The sequence below is a fragment of the Dermacentor andersoni genome, chromosome 4 (assembly GCF_023375885.2).
Source record: "Dermacentor andersoni chromosome 4, qqDerAnde1_hic_scaffold, whole genome shotgun sequence".
Lineage (NCBI taxonomy): Eukaryota > Metazoa > Arthropoda > Arachnida > Ixodida > Ixodidae > Dermacentor > Dermacentor andersoni.
The window spans coordinates 148,637,460-148,653,466 of NC_092817.1; the positions used below are offsets into that span (position 1 = coordinate 148,637,460).

The 16,007-nt window shown below is 46.8% G+C and overlaps 1 protein-coding gene and 4 non-coding genes across 5 annotated transcripts; all 5 read left to right on the top strand.

The window, feature by feature from the left end:
• The first annotated feature begins 1,419 nt into the window (after positions 1-1,419).
• Positions 1,420-1,537, top strand: TRNAL-CAA (transfer RNA leucine (anticodon CAA)). Its single transcript has 2 exons — positions 1,420-1,457; positions 1,492-1,537. It is a non-coding gene; the product is annotated as a tRNA-Leu (tRNA).
• A 95-nt stretch (positions 1,538-1,632) lies between these two features.
• LOC140217053 (uncharacterized) lies at positions 1,633-2,866 on the top strand. The gene has a single exon (XM_072287476.1). The coding sequence runs from the start codon at positions 1,667-1,669 to the stop codon at positions 2,864-2,866; it is 1,200 nt and encodes a 399-aa protein (XP_072143577.1). The 5' UTR covers positions 1,633-1,666.
• Positions 2,867-6,623: 3,757 nt separating this feature from the next.
• Positions 6,624-6,741, top strand: TRNAL-CAA (transfer RNA leucine (anticodon CAA)). The gene is made up of 2 exons: positions 6,624-6,661; positions 6,697-6,741. It is a non-coding gene; the product is annotated as a tRNA-Leu (tRNA).
• A 75-nt stretch (positions 6,742-6,816) lies between these two features.
• On the top strand, positions 6,817-6,935 carry TRNAL-CAA (transfer RNA leucine (anticodon CAA)). Its single transcript has 2 exons — positions 6,817-6,854; positions 6,890-6,935. It is a non-coding gene; the product is annotated as a tRNA-Leu (tRNA).
• A 75-nt stretch (positions 6,936-7,010) lies between these two features.
• Positions 7,011-7,129, top strand: TRNAW-CCA (transfer RNA tryptophan (anticodon CCA)). The gene is made up of 2 exons: positions 7,011-7,048; positions 7,083-7,129. It is a non-coding gene; the product is annotated as a tRNA-Trp (tRNA).
• The last annotated feature ends 8,878 nt before the right edge of the window (positions 7,130-16,007 follow it).

Below are 16,007 nucleotides of genomic sequence, written 5' to 3' on the forward strand. Positions count from 1 at the left end.
TACGTACGCTGACGATATTGCAGTTTTCTGTTCTGACCAAGAAAGTGTCAGGAATGCCATCAGTGTGGCGAAGAGTTTTTGTAAAGCGACAGGAAGCGTTATCAACTGGAGCAAATCTTTAGGCTTTTGGCATGGGGATTGGGACGACACCCCGGACGTCTTTGAAAGCATGCAGTGGACGGTTTCGCCAACGAAATACCTCGGGGTGCCTTTAAATCACTACAAAGACACTAGTGATTATTGGAGAAATGAAGCGGAACAAATAAAAGAAAAATCGACAAAATTTGGAGGGAGAGACTTATCTATATTTGCAAGGTCAACAGTATGTAACCTTTTTCTTGTAGCCAAGATTTGGTACGTTCTGCAAGTACTGTGTGCGACGAGAGCAAGCATTCAAAGACTCCACAGGGTGCTAGCAGTGTATATATGGGGATCAACTTGGGAACGTACAAGCCGTACAAATTTATTCCGGTCAGTGAAAAGTGGCGGACTGGGCTTGGCGCATTTGTTTCTAAAACAGGTAGTGTCCAGATTTCTCTTTATGCGAGAGCAAAGCAATGCTTTCCTACGTACTGTGTTTCAAATGCGATTGTGTGACGTTATGCCAGCGTTTATTGTGTCGTCTGATCGGGTTGATGGGCCGAAAGTACGAGGCTTCCTGCGAGAAGTCGTCTGGTCTTACGAGTTCCTCGCAGCACGGTTCTCATTACAGTATCTAAGCAATGTCACACGAAAGAAACTGTACAAAGATGTTGTTGATGTATGTATGCCAGAACCACTGTATCGCACCATGTTGTCAACAGGAGCAGGCAAAGACGTACTGAAAAGGGTGAAGCGGATGCCAGTACGGTCCACGGTGAAAACGTTCTTCTTTTACTTGCACACCGGAACTCTGCCCGTTAAACCGTGGTTAGAGCATAAGGGTATCTTCGTGCCTTGGACGATAAACTGCTTATTGTGCAAGCAACCAGAAACTATCGACCATATCTTTCTTGATTGCGTAGATTCCACCTTCTTATGGGACATACTGCAACGTACTTTAAAAAAAGAGTTACCGATTACCCCATATGGCATCCGCTTCCTCCCAACCGATAATGATGAAGGGGTGCCGTATGACATGTTTATGGCTTTGTCTTCACAGCATCTGGAAAACAAGAATGGCAGTGTATCATGCAGATATGAACGCCCAGCCAGCCAGAGAGTACTTCAAAGAAAGTATCGCGTTTATTCGTGAGATATATAAAGCACAGATTGATCCACCAGCATGGATGCCTGTATTAGATGCTCTTGTCAACCTGAAGCGGTTTTAAATACCCACGCTTGCCCAAAGCGGGCAAGCGTTTTTAATTACTTTATGTAGTGTGAATTTGTGATTGTATCGCTTTGTTTCAATCCTGAAAAAGGTAATAAAAAAAAAGTGTCAGGATGGCAGAGTGGTCTAAGGCGCCAGACTCAAGGGAAACCTTACCCAGCGATGCGGCTACACGAGAATTCTGGTCCACGCATGTGGGCCTGGGTTCGAATCCCACTTCTGACACAAAATTTTGCGTTTTTCCTTATACCGCGCGTTACGCGCCGCTCACTGCGCCCTCTTCTCATGGGACATATACAGTGTCAGGATGGCCGAGGGATTCTACTTCCGGCTACCGTACGGTACGGTCGCAGAATGTCTTGCTCCGTTGGGGCGGTTGAAGCGGCCCAGCAGGGCCGTGGAATCAGGTTTACGGAGTCGACTACACAGGAATACCAGCTTGTTTTGCCTCATCTGCCTTCAGGTATGACGGTTTCTAAGACAGTGTTTTTGCACGGAGACTTAAAAGCAAGACCGTATCGCGTAGAACATTTTCGCGATGCGCTTGTCAGAGTACAGCTTATGCCGGAAGTGCTGGCCCTTGGGGCCTATCAAATGAATCATGTGTGGGCGATAACCTTCAAGGATGAAGACGCAAAGAAAAAAATACTTTCCCTCGAGGCGTTCAGCGTCAAGGAGCACCGGTGCGTTGTTATTGACCCTTGCAAACAGGATGTGCGGATGAAGCTTCACTGGCTCCTGCACACCACGCCCGACGACGAAGTTCGAACGGCTTTGGCACCTTTTGGCAAAGTTATTGAAATTTCCAAAGAGAAGTGGCGTGTCTCAGGCTGTTACGAGAAGGGCTCGCACACACGTTTGGTGTCCTTGCGCCTGAAGTCCGGTTTGACGGTCGAAGACCTGCCGCACCAGTTGCGCATAGGCGAAGACAACGCACTTGTATTCGTATCTGGTAGAGCACCGCTCTGCCTCCGGTGCCACGGCACCGGTCACATACGGCGCGAGTGCCGGGTACCGCGCTGCGGTGCCTGCCGTCGCTATGGCCACGAGGAGAGCCAGTGTGTACGCAGCTATGCCAACGTAACCGGAACAGGTGGAAGCGACATTGTGCAAGAGCACCTTATGGACCAGGCCGACGCCGAAGAAGCTTCTGTGGGAAGTGGGCATAAGGCGAGCAGGCAAGAGAACCCGCCTATAGCGTCTTCTGAAAAGGACAAAGAAGCAAGAACGGAGGACGAAAAACGACAACCGGCCCACCCAAGCACACCCGAAAGTACTCCCGAAATGGAAACAAATCTCGGAGGTGGCGCATCGGCTTCGCAGAATGACTCGGAGAGCGAGGCACTCCCGAAAAGTGAAAAAGGAAGTCAACCTGCAACAGCCGTTACTAAGAGACCTCATGAGAAGGTGGCTAGCGACGAGGATTACTCCGACCCAGCGAGCGCTGTGGGACCACCGCCGCTGAAGTCAACGACCACTCGTAGGAGCAGCTTCAAGCCCAAGCCGACGGTCCCACCAGACCGGTTGCAAGGGCCGCGAGTGCCTCCGCGTTAGCAGGGGTACTTTTTTGCCTTCTTGTTCAACTGTATGTATGAGGACAATCATGTTGAGACTTTGGTTGAGTTGAGTGTCTTCAAGGTAGAAGCGGGGCTAATTACCCGTGTGGACGAATCCGCCTGCTGTGCACACTGACCGGTGATGTAAGTCTCCCTCACCTGTGTTAGCGTAGCGTATTAGGTATTGTGGAAAAAAAAATAAGACAATGGACCCAAATCTTTCTGCACTTCGTATTGCAACGTTGAATGTACGGGGATTGACAGCAAGACGACGGCAAGTGCAAGTTAGTCGCCTAATGCTCGATAATGACATAGATATTTTGGCTATTCAGGAGACAAAAATCGAGTCAGGAAGCAACAGACCGGATGGTCGAGACCTTTAAAGCAAAATACAACGTTTGTGTGTGTCATGCTGCTGGCAAGTCCGGAGGATGTGCCCTTTTTTTGCGCAATAGTATCGGAATATTAGAGGAAGCAGTCCTCACCAGTGAGAATGGTCGGCTAGTCCTGTGTGATTTTTCTTTTAATGAAGCTGGGTGGCGTCTTTTGTGCATCTACGCCCCGAATAGAGAGAGGGAGCGCAAGGTTTTCTTCGAGTATGTTGAACCGTTTTTGTCTTGTGAAAGGAAAGTTGTGCTTCTTGGTGATTTTAACTGTGTATGCTTGCCTGAGGACACAGTCAAAAATGTACCTATTAGAGATTTGAGCGCTGATCTATTGAACACAGTTACACAAGAAAAATATATGTTTGATGTGGGGGATGTACTCCGTGGTAATTGTGTGCAGTATACGCATTTCCAAGGTGCGAGTCATGCCAGGTTAGATCGCGCATACATTTCAGCAAGCTTTATGCCATTATGCTTCAAATACATGGTAAAGCATGTAAGCTTCAGCGACCATAGCCTGGTCATGTTTGAAATAGGCACGAAACGAAAAACTTCACAGTTTAATTGGAATCTTTGGAAGCTTAACGAAAAGCTGCTACATGATGAAACTTTTATGCGGGCAGTGACAGAAAGAATTGAAGCTGTTAACTCTGATAAGTCTGACAGGATTGGTGCGTTGTGGGAACAATTTAAAATTGATGTTAAAATTACTGCAATTGATAGAGCATGCGCACTGCGGCACAAATCTAAACAGGAAGAAAAAGAACTGCGAAATACTCTGGACTATCTTTTAAATGCTGAAACCACAATACCTGGGCTGTTCTCAAAAGAGATTAAAGAAGTTAAAAGAAAGATGGAAGCCATGGAAGCTGAAAAATATAGAGGGGCCGTGATAAGAGCGCGGGCTGAACGGCTCTGGTTGGGGGAAACCCCAACCAAGCGTGCACTGGGAGACGAAAGATGCTACGGCGCAAAGAACGAAATCAAAAGAATTTGCTATCGTGATGAAGTCACGACTGATCAAAATGTGATCCAGAAAGCATTTGTTGAAAGATACACGGGTTTGCTGGGGTGTAAGACACCTGTACACGAAGGCTTCTTTACAGAATTTATGCCACTAATGCCGAGGTTGGATGACGATGCGAAAAATACACTGGAAGCTCCCATTAGTGTTAATGAAATCGAAACAGCAATAAAAGAGTTAAGTGTAGGAAAGTCGCCTGGGCCTGATGGCCTTGGCGCGTCATTCTACAAAGCTTTTAAACAGGAATTGGCTGAAATACTCTACCATGTTATTAATGAAGCGTATGACAGCCGTGGAATGCCTCCATCTTTTAAAACAAGCCATATTGTACTAATACCTAAAACAGATGACCCCTCGAAATTACTTTCAGTGGAAGCATATCGACCGATAAGCCTTGCAAATGTTGATTACAGGATATTCATGAAAGTGTTAGCTAAAAGACTGCAAAGTGTAATAACATTGGTAGTTGGTAAACACCAAACATGTGGCATAAAGGGGAGGACAATTTTCACGAATGTTCATACAGCTCGAAGTGTACTGGAGTGCTGTGATAGGGTATGCGGGAACGTGGCGATGGTACAGCTGGACCTTGAGAAAGCCTTTGATAGGGTAGCGCACGTGGCGATCTTTAGATTACTGGAATATACTAACGTTGGCAAGGTGGTCCTAGATGGGGTAAAAATGGCTTACACTGATTGTACTACCAATCTAATAATTAATAAGACATTAAGTGATCGAATATCAGTTGTAACTGGTGTAAAACAGGAAGATCCGATTTCAGCATTATTATTTGCAATGTTCTTGGGACCTTTTTGTCTTAAAGTGCAGAACAACCAGAATATACGAGGTTTCCGTTTCTTCACGCATGAAATTAAAATCTTGTCTTACGCAGATGACATTGCAATTTTTTGTGGAGACAAAACAAGCATTAAAGAAGCAGTAAAAGATGCCAAAGAATTTTGTAGCTTTACTGGCAGTGCCATAAACTGGCAGAAGTGTTTAGGTTTCTGGCACGGAGAATGGGAAGATAAGCCAGAATGCTATGAAAGCATACAGTTCACAACTGTGCCATCCAGCTACCTTGGTGTTCCGCTTCAATATTATAAAGATGCAACGAGCCAGTGGGCAGAGCCAACTGAAAAAATGAAAGCGCAGACATCAAAGTGGGGCGGACGAAGTATGTCTGTTTTCACCCGTGCGACGGTGTGTAACTTGTTTTTGGTAGCGAAAGTGTTTTATATGTTACAAGTGTTGTGTATGTCAAGAATTTGTGTGCAGAAGTTGCACAGAATATTTGCTGTTTTTTTGTGGGCATCTGGTTGGGAAAGGATGAGTCGTGTAAACTTATTTCATGCGGTGGGGAATGGAGGTGTAGGTTTATCTCATTTGTTCTTGAAACAGGTCGTGTCGAGATTTGTGTTTTTTCGCGACCAAAGTGACGCGTTCTTGCGCACTGTTATTCAACTGCGATTGTGTGATGCATTGCCTGATTTTATTGTTACGTCACACACGCCTCGTAATGTAGCTGTGAAAGGATTTATGCGTGAAGTTGTGGATAGTGTCCGTTTTCTGAGAGCGCATTTTTCAGTAGATTATCTGTCAGATGTTTCCAGAAAGAAGCTTTACAAGGACCTTATTTATGTCATGTGCCCTACACCGATTTATCGTTCAGCATATCATTTAGGACAAGAGCGGAATGTGCTGAAACGTGTAAAAGGTTTTCCTGTGAAGGCTTCTACAAAAACTTTCTTCTTTATGTTACACTGCGGCACACTACCTGTCAAGCCTTGGCTCCAGGAAAAAGGTATCTTTGTGCCTGGGAGCGTCAACTGCATCATTTGTAAAAAGCCAGAGACAATAGAGCATATTTTCCTGAATTGCTGGGATTCCATATTCTTATGGGACATCCTACAGAGAACTCTCAAAAAAGATTTGCCATTAACGCCTTTCGGGATAAGGTTTCTGCCTGTTGAGCAAACAGAGATGGTGCCGTACGACCTAATAATGTTGTGCATGCACAGTCTCCGGAGGACGCGAATGGCGGTCAGAAATGCAGACCAAGTTGCACGACCAGCAAAAGAGTATTTTGTTGAAAATATTGTATATGTACGTGACGCATATAGGTCTTTATGCGAGCCCCCAGAATGGCTATGGATCTTTGACCACCTCACGACAACAAAATACCTTTAACCAAGCTGTATAATGTGTAATACAGCCGGTGTTTTTATCGCCTCATCTTATTGTGAATGTGGTTTTCCTTTGATTTCAAAATTGTGAATTGAGTCATTCCATGTTTTTTTTTTTCGTGTTGTATCGCTAACAGGCAATAAATAAAAAAAAAAAGTGTCAGGATGGCCGAGTGGTCTAAGGCGCCAGACTCAAGGGAAACCTTACAAAGCGATGCGGGCTACACGAGAATTCTGGTCCACGCATGTGGGCGTGGGTTCGAATCCCCTTCTGACACAATATTTTGCGTTTTTTTTATACCGCGCGTTACGCGCCGCTCACTGCGCCCTCTTCTCATGGGACATACGCAGTGTCGGGATGGCCGATTGGTCTAAGGCGCCAGACTCAAGGGAAACCTTACCCAGCGATGCGGGCTACACGAGAATTCTGGTCCACGCATGTGGGCGTGGGTTCGAATCCCACTTCTGACACAATATTTTGCGTTTTTTTTATACCGCGCGTTACGCGCCGCTCACTGCGCCCTCTTCTCATGGGACATACGCAGTGTCGGGATGGCCGATTGGTCTAAGGCGCAAGACTCCAGGGAAACCTTACCCAGCGATGCGGGTTACACGAGAATTTTGGTCCACGCATGTGGGCGTGGGTTCGAATCCCACTTCTGACAGAATATTTTGCGTTTTTTTTTACCGCGCGTTACGCGCCGCTCACTGCGCCCTCTTCTCATGGGACATACACAGTGTCAGGATGGCCGAGTGGACATTCTACTTCCGGCCACCGAGCGTGACGGACGGCGAATCATGAGCTCCAGTGGAGCGGCGACAGCGGACTTTGTTGGCCGCGGAAACAGGTGGAACAGCGATGACGACGCAGGCTATCAGATTATTTTGCCTCCACTGCCAAAGGGGCGCGTCGTGCTAAACACCGTGTTTTTCCACGGCGACGTGCGAGCTAGACCCTACAAAGTAGAAGATTTCCGGGACGCTCTTGGCCCAACAGGATTGCTGCCGGAAGTGCTTGCCCTGGGGGCCTACCAGATTAACCACGTCTGGGCTGTGACTATGAACACCGCGGACGCCACGAAAAGGATGCTGGAAGTCAAGGAGCTGAAGGTAAAGGGGCGGTGCTGCATCGTGGTCGACCCTCAGGATCTATGGTGTTGGGCTGCTGAGCACGAGGTCGCGGGATCGAATCCCGGCCACGGCGGCCGCATTTCGATGGGGGCGAAATGCGAAAACACCCGTGTACTTAGATTTAGGTGCACGTTAAAGAACCCCAGGTGGTCCAAATTTCCGGAGTCCCCCACTACGGCGTGCCTCATAATCAGAAAGTGGTTTTGGCACGTAAAACCCCATAATTTAATTTTTTTTAACCCTCAGGATCAGCAGGTGCGGCTGCGTCTTCATTGGTTAATACATGGTGTGGCCGATGAAGATGTAAGAACGGCATTGGCGGCTTTCGGTAAAGCCGTACAAGTCACCCGAGAGCGATGGCGCGTTCAGGGTATCAACGACAAGGGGACGACTACCCGATCCGTCTTGCTCAAGCTCAACAGCGGCGTGAAGGTGGAAGATCTCCCGCACCAAATTAGGGTCGCCGGTGAGCTGGCCCTAGTCGTCGTTCCTGGCAGGCCAATGCAGTGCTTGCGCTGTCAAGGAACTGGTCATGTACGACGAGACTGCAAGGTTCCCCGGTGCTCGCAATGCCGTCGGTTTGGACACGCCGAGGACCAGTGCGTACGTACATACGCCTCTATGACTGGGCTATCCGAAGGCAATGACACAGCAAGGTTGGTAATGGACGCGGCCGAGGCCGAAGCCGCGGCGAAAGGGGCAGAAGACCAGGCAACCCCATGTGCTGTAGGCGGTGTGCTTGCACCTGATGCCGGCGCGGGGACACCACCGGACAAGGAAAACTCTACGGAAGGTGTGGCAAAAAACCAGCAGAAGAGACCAAGGAAGAAAGCAAGAGCAGCCTAACGGAAGCTAGCGAGCAAATGAAGACAGCTGAGGACCAGTCGGCGCAGCACGACCCTATGAGCAGCAATGTCGGAGCCTCGGTCAAACGGCCTCTTGAGAAGGCTGCAGACAGCAGCGCAGCGAACCAAGGAAGTGGGGAAGACGGGCCGCCTTCGAAGACGCCAACGGCCAGGCGCAGTAGCTACAAGCCGCGACCGAACACCGCTAACGCAGACAAGAAGTCCGAGAAGAAGCCGCCACCGCTCTCCAGTGGTACCGGTCCACCGGGCGGCTCCGGGGGCGTCTAGCTGTGTGCTAGGCGCTAAAGGTAAACACCATGCTCCGGGCCAAAACTTTTCACTAGACCTATAATCATGGCTCCCAACCCGTCGCTTAGATTGGCCACGCTAAACGTTCGAGGTCTGGCCGCCAAGCGAAAGCAGAGCCAAGTGTGTAGGCTGCTGGTGGACTATGACCTTGAGGTTTTAGCCGTGCAAGAGACAAAAGTAGATGGTGATGAAGAGACCCGCAGCATGGTGCAGCGGTTTACGCCACGGTACTACGCGGTAGTGAGCCACGCCTTAGGGACGTCGGCGGGCTGCGTGCTGTTTGTTAGAAAATTACCCGGTATAACGGTGCAAGGTTTTTATTCATGTCCAACTGGTAGATTAGTTTTCTGTGATTTTGCTTTGCATGGAATTGAATGGCGGGTGGTATGTATTTATGCACCAAATGCGTTGGAGGAACGGGCTTTGTTTTTTTCCATGTTAAAAGAGTATATATCTTCTGAAAAGCAGATGGTGCTGTTAGATGATTTTAATTGTGTTCTCAATGCCCGAGATCGGTCTAATAGAGGTTTAAGGAGCGATAAAAGTAGGGATGTTTTGAACGAGATAATTACTGAATGCGAATTAGCGGATGTGGCGGAATGTATGATAGGGACGCGAGATGTGCGTTTCACGCACTTTCAAGGAAACAGCCATGCGCGCTTAGATCGTATTTACTTGTCGCTTCAAGCAATACCAATGTGTAATAGTTACAGTGTATATCCTATTTCCTTCACTGATCATTGTCTGGTTAAATGTGACTTAGGAAGGAAGAAAAAAGGCGGCAGCTTCTCTTGGGAGCTGTGGAAAATGAATTCAAACTTAACTACTGACGAAAGTTTCGGAGAATATGTATCGGACTGCATCAAAAATATTCTAATGAGCGGCGAGGGTGGATTAAAAGATCGATGGGAAGTGTTTAAACAGTGCATTAAAATGAAAGCCATCGATCGTTCCGTCGCAATAATGCATGAAACAAAAAAGAAAGAGAAGGAACTGCGAATAATCTTGGAAAAGCTGACAGAACTGGAGTGCCAAGAACCGGGAGCATATAAAAGCGACATACGGAATATTAAACAGAAACTTGAACTGCATGATGAGGAACGCTACCGCGGAGCGATAGTTCGTGCTCGAGCCGAATCCTTTGCGATAGGGGAGGCGCCCACAAAAAGGGCGCTCGGACTGGAAAAATCGCACGCTCGACGTAATCATATTGACGTGATCGAGGTGGGCGGTAACGAAGTTACAGATAATGATAGTATCGCACGTGCGTTTTTTGAACACTACGAAAATCTGTTCGCATTTAGGCAGGTGGACCTATAACGGTTTAAGACGAACTTCTTGAAAAGAATGCCTCAACTGACTGAAGAAAGAAAAGTTGCATTAGAAACGCCGATAACTGTTTTTGAAGTGGAACGCGCAATTGACAGTTTGAATCCTGGCAAGTCACCGGGCCCTGATGGGCTTTGCGCTCTGTGGTACAAGCAGTTTAAAAAGGAATTGTCAGCAGTACTTGTAGCAATTTTTAACGAAGCGTACGATGGTAAGGCGTTACCGCCATCTTTCGGTCAATCACACACGGTGTTGATTCCGAAGACAGAGGATGTAGATAAGTTGAAAAGTGTAACATCATACAGACCAATAGCACTCACAAATGTAGACTATAAGATACTAATGAAAGTCTTAGCAGCTAGACTTCAGTCGGTTGTTAAAGACATAGTCGGCCCACACCAAACGTGTGGAATTAAGGGTCGCACTATTGCGACGAATGTTCACAAGATGCGCTCAGTTCTTGAATGTTGTGACTCCCTTGAAGCGTGTGTGGCCATACTTCAGTTGGATCTGGAGAAGGCATTTGATTGCGTAGCGCATGCTATTTTGTTTGCAGTGTTGGAACACATTAATGTCGGATCCGTCATCACGAATGGTGTAGCTCTGGCGTATCGGAACTGCTCTACCAGACTAATTATTAACAAAGAATTGGGGGCCCCCATTAAAGTGCAGCGTTCCGTGCGTCAAGGCTGTCCCATCAGTCCACTTTTGTTTTGTATATATATTGAAACATTATGTTTGTCAATAATTGAAAATAATTCTATCCGTGGTTTTCGTTTACAATCTTCAGAGGTAAAACTGCTCGCATATGCCGATGATGTGGCGGTATGTTGTATTGACTACGAAGGCATTGAAGAAACCATTCGAAGTGCTAAATTTTTCAGCGACGTTACAGGAAGCCGAGTAAACTGGGGAAAGTGTCTGGGTTTTTGGCACGGCGTGTGGCCGTTCACCCCGGGCATTTTTCCCAATGTTGTATGGCAGAAAACGCCTGTGAAGTACCTTGGTGTGCCACTTGAGTTCTACAAAAATAATAATGACTACTGGCAGCAACAAGCAGCACTCTTACGCGAAAAGGCGAATGCTTGGAGGGCGAATTATCTCTCTATGTTTGCGAGGGCAACCGTGTGTAACATGTTTTTTGTGGCTAAGCTATGGTATGTGATACAAGTGATGCACTGTTCTAGGGTAAATGTGCAGAAACTACATAGGGTTTTTGCGACCTTTGTGTAGGGATCGACGTGGGAAAGGTGCAGTCGCACAAATTTGTTCAGGAGTGTGAAGTGTGGGGGACTTGGACTGGCACACCTTTTTGTCAAACAATTAGTTAATAGATTTTTCTTTTTTCGCGAGGTCAGCGACCCATTTCTGCAAACGGTGTGCCAGGCCAGATTAGGGCGACTGCTACCTGAATATGTTATTAGCACGCAAGTTCTGACGGGGACGGCACAAGGTTATTTTCGGGAAGTAGCAGCGAGTGTGCGATTTTTGAGTGTGCGTTTTTCTAATGATTATTTATATTCTGTTAAAAAGAGGAAACTGTATAAAGACTTATGTGATATAGTGTTGCCAATGCCGTTGTACAGGGTGATATATAGTGCAGGCCTGGGTCAGAACGTACTCAAACGGGTTAAAAGAATGCAAGTAGCACCAAGTGCAAAAACTTTCTTTTTCAAACTGCATACCGGAACTCTCCCTGTAAGAACCTTCTTAAAGGAGCGTGGGTTATTTGCAAAAAGCCGGAAACGATCGACCACGTTTTCCGTCACTGTTGGGAAGCGGTGTTCTTCTGGGATGTGTTGCAGAGGACAATCAAAAAAGAATTCCCACTAGACACGCATGGAATTAGGTACCTTGCGATAGACAACGAAGAAGGTGTACCTTTCGATCTAATCATGCTGACAGGCCTGCACAGTATATGGCGCTCAAGAATGACTGGCTTCTACTGTGAACCGGATGCAAGACCAGCAAGGCTGTACTTTAGAGAGAGCATTGCTCGGTTAGTAGAAGTGGAAAAAACAATAGAATGTCTTTCTCCCTGGGTAGCCAGGGTAGAAACCTTAGTCACACTAAAGGAATTTTAAGTGACAACGTCAGTCAGAAGACGACTGATGGCTTTTCGCTCAATGTGTTGACAAATTGTATTGTAACCCCGTCTTGACTTTTCATGTGTTGTAAGTGTATTGTCGTTGCAAAACCGGTAATAAAGAAAAAAAAAAAGATGGCCGAGTGGTCTAAGGCGCCAGACTCAACGGAAACCTTACCCAGCGATGCGGGTTACACGAGAATTCTGGTCCACATATGTGGGCGTGGGTTCGAATCCCACTTCTGACACAATATTTTGCGTTTTTTTTTATACCGCTGTGCTCGAAAATGCTCTCTGCTGGAAACAGCGTATCGGCCCCAGGCCGAGGATCGTCGACCCCGTTTTTGAACGAAGATGCAAGTTACAAAGTTGTCCTCCCGCGTCTACCAACCGGTAACGACGTTTTGAATTCTATCTTCCTTCATGCGGACTTGAGTGGCAGACCATACCGTGCTCCTGACTTCCGAGACGCTCTGCTTGAGGTAGTGAATACTTCAGATATTGTAGGTGTCGGACAGTATCAAATGAGCCATGTATGGATGGTTACTTGCGCTAGTAGTGCGGCAAAACAAACTCTCGTCGCTTGTGGTGAGCTCCGTGTCAAAGGGCTGAAGTGCATGGTGATAGATCCGGAGACTAAAAACATCAAGCTTAAATTACTATGGCTTCCACCTCACCTTGAACCACGACGCGTTGAAGAGGCGTTCCAGAGCTATGGTCAGGTGAAGTCGGTGGAGAGAGAAGTATGGAGGTGCACTGGTATGGAACAGTGGGTGACAACAAACCGGGAGGTTTCCTTGGTGCTCAAGGACACTATCACCGTAAGCTCAATACCGCACACTATGTCCATTTATGGACACCAGTGCCTCGTACTTATCCCCGGTAGGCCTCCGCTGTGCCTTCGTTGCAAGCGTGTGGGACACGTTCGTCGACAATGCAGAACACCGAGATGCTCACAGTGCCACCGATTTGGTCACTCGGCGGACGCCTGCGTGTCCACATACGCCAATAAGCTTCGTTCTGGGCAATATAACGCAGACGAGCCACAACTGGACCATCTCATGGATTCTACAGAGGTAGTAGATGCCACCGGAGAGACTACAGGTGGCATTAGGGACGAAGACCAGGAGTCCTTGAAGCCAACGCCAAGCAGTCACAACAGCCCAAGTAATACTAGCGAGGCTACAGGCGAGGATGACTCAGTTTGCCCACCTGGCCTGCAAGCCTTAAAGAAAAGCCCCCTGATGACAAGGAAGAAGAGGAAGAGGCGATGGACATAAGTCAGACAAGGAAAAGTCCGGCACCATTCAACGACGAAGCAACAGCAAGTGCACTACAGGCGCCCGAGAAAGTGTCTCCTATTGCTCAGCGACCTCCCTCTCCTGGTAATAATGTGCCGCGCCGGTTTTATCAGCGTAGTCAGGAGAGTGCCACAAAGAAGTCCAAAGGGAGCAAGACCACAGATTTACCTGTGGCCAAGGGCGATGAAACACAAAAGCTTTAGGTGAGCAAAATGGCTACCGCCTTCACCCTACCATTATGTGTAGCGACACTCAACGTACGTGGGCTGAGGAATATAAGACGCCAGCAGCAGTTACTACACGTGCTTAGGCAGCATGGAGTTGATGTTGGTGCAGTGCAAGAGACAAAGATATCGTCTGCTGGTGATTTCAACCTTGCGCTGCAAACTTTTCAACCTGATTACGAGGTGTGTATTAGCCAAGCATGTGGTGCTTCCGCTGGATGCTTTTTGTTAATCAGAAAGCAGTTAAATCATTCTTCATTGTCGCTACGTGTTGATGGGGAAGGCCGCCTTATATGCTGTGACCTCTCTTTTCATGGCCGTAATTGGCGGTTTATTTGCGTTTATGCTCCCTCAAAAGTTAATGACAGGAGGGCTTTCTTCCTCTCACTTGCTCCGCTCCTAGATACTGACAGAGATTTGGTACTGTTGGGAGACTTCAACTGTGTTTGTGATTCCAGAGATCACTCATACCTAACTAATCGTTATGATGCAAGTGCTACTTTCCTGCATCAGTTAACGGAATGATCACAATCTAACAGACGTGGGAGCCTACACACCTTCTTGGGTTCGGTTCACGCACTTTCAAGGCGTCTCCCACGCTCGACTTGATCGTGTGTATGTTTCGACGAATCTCTGGTCTCACATCCACAACTACGCCGTGAAGCCTGTATTTTTCACAGACCACTGTTTGGTAGCTGTTTCATGGGGTCCTCGAAAATTTCGCAAGTTTGCTCCAAACTGGGCACTGTGGAAACTTAATACACAACTTTTACGAGAGGAAAGTTTTGTAAACAAAGTGAAAGAATTATGGCTAGAAATAACACAATGTCAACAGCTTCCATTGTTTGCTCAATGGGAAATGTTCAAAAATAGAGTGAAAAATGAGGCGATTGCCATTTCATGTGAGCTGTCTCAAAGAAAAAAAGCTGAAAAGCATTACCTTCATGATCTACTGCACAAGCTGCACGCTTTCGAAAGCCAGGAACCAGGATTGTATAGTGATGAAATAAATGCAGTTCGCGCACAAATACAGAAATATGAGACGGAAGTGTACAAAGGAGCAATGGTACGTTCACGCACAACTCGCTTCACAGAAGAGCAGCCCACAAAAAGGGCTCTCGGTGATGAAAAGCGATATTCGCTTTCCAAGCAAATATTGGAAATTGAGTCTGGTGGGGCTATATACATAGAAACGTCCCAAATAATAAACCTATTTGAAGCTCATTATAAAGATCTTTTCACTGCAATTAAGTCTCAGAATGGATACGAAGAAAACGCTGATCAGTTTATTTCGCTTATGCCACACTTAGAAGAAGACGATCGCCTCAGCGTTGATGGGCCAATCACTCGAGAAGAAATTAATTTTGCCATCGAAACGCTTCAGAAAAACAAGACGCCTGGCCCTGATGGCCTTAGTGCGGAATTTTATATAAAATTTCAGGAATTCCTGTGTCCTTTTCTTGAGCAGCTTTTCGAGGAAGCCTATCAATATGGTGAGCTTCCTCCATCTTTCTATCAGTGCCACACAACCTTGATACCAAAGAGCACTGATGATGAAATAATAAAGAGGGTAAACGGATATAGGCCGATATCGTTGTGTAACGTGGATTACAAGATATTTGCAAAAGTACTGACAAATAGACTGCAAACAGTCATTACTAAATTAGTAGGTGATCATCAAACATGCGGAATTCGAGGCCGCTCTATACAGACAAATGTTCATATCGCACGTTCAGTCCTTGAGTGCATAGAGGGTAGTACGGATCAAGTAGCTCTTCTCCAGATTGACCTCGCCAAAGCTTTTGATAAGGTTCAACACAAATTTTTGTTCCAACTACTGCGACATCTTCAGTTAGGGGATGTATTATACAATGGTATAACACTTTGCTATAAACATTGCACTACAAAGTTAATTGTGAACCGTACCCTCTCGGATATAATACAGGTACAGTCATCCGTTCGTCAGGGTTGTCCTCTCTCGCCTTTACTCTTCGCCATATACTTAGAACCGCTTTGCTTAAGCGTGCTTTGCGACTCGAGCATTAAAGGATACAGGTATGCCGATGAGGAAATTAAAGTGCTAGCTTATGCAGATGACATTGCCTTCTTTTGCGTCGATAAGCCAAGCATTGCCAAGGCAATAGACACTACCCTGCGTTTCTGTGAGACTGCAGGAGCTACTGTAAATTTTGAAAAAAGTAGAGGCTTTTGGCTAGGCATGTGGGCACTCACTCCCTCTATATTCGCGAATATTCATTGGAATCTGTCTCCGTTGCGATATCTTGGAGTACCTCTCGATAACTTCCGTAATAGTGGAC

What these genes read in the sequence shown, in the direction of transcription:
- LOC140217053 (XM_072287476.1), top strand. Translation starts at nt 1,667, where the DNA reads ATGTCTTGCTCCGTTGGGGCGGTTGAAGCGGCCCAGCAGGGCCGTGGA.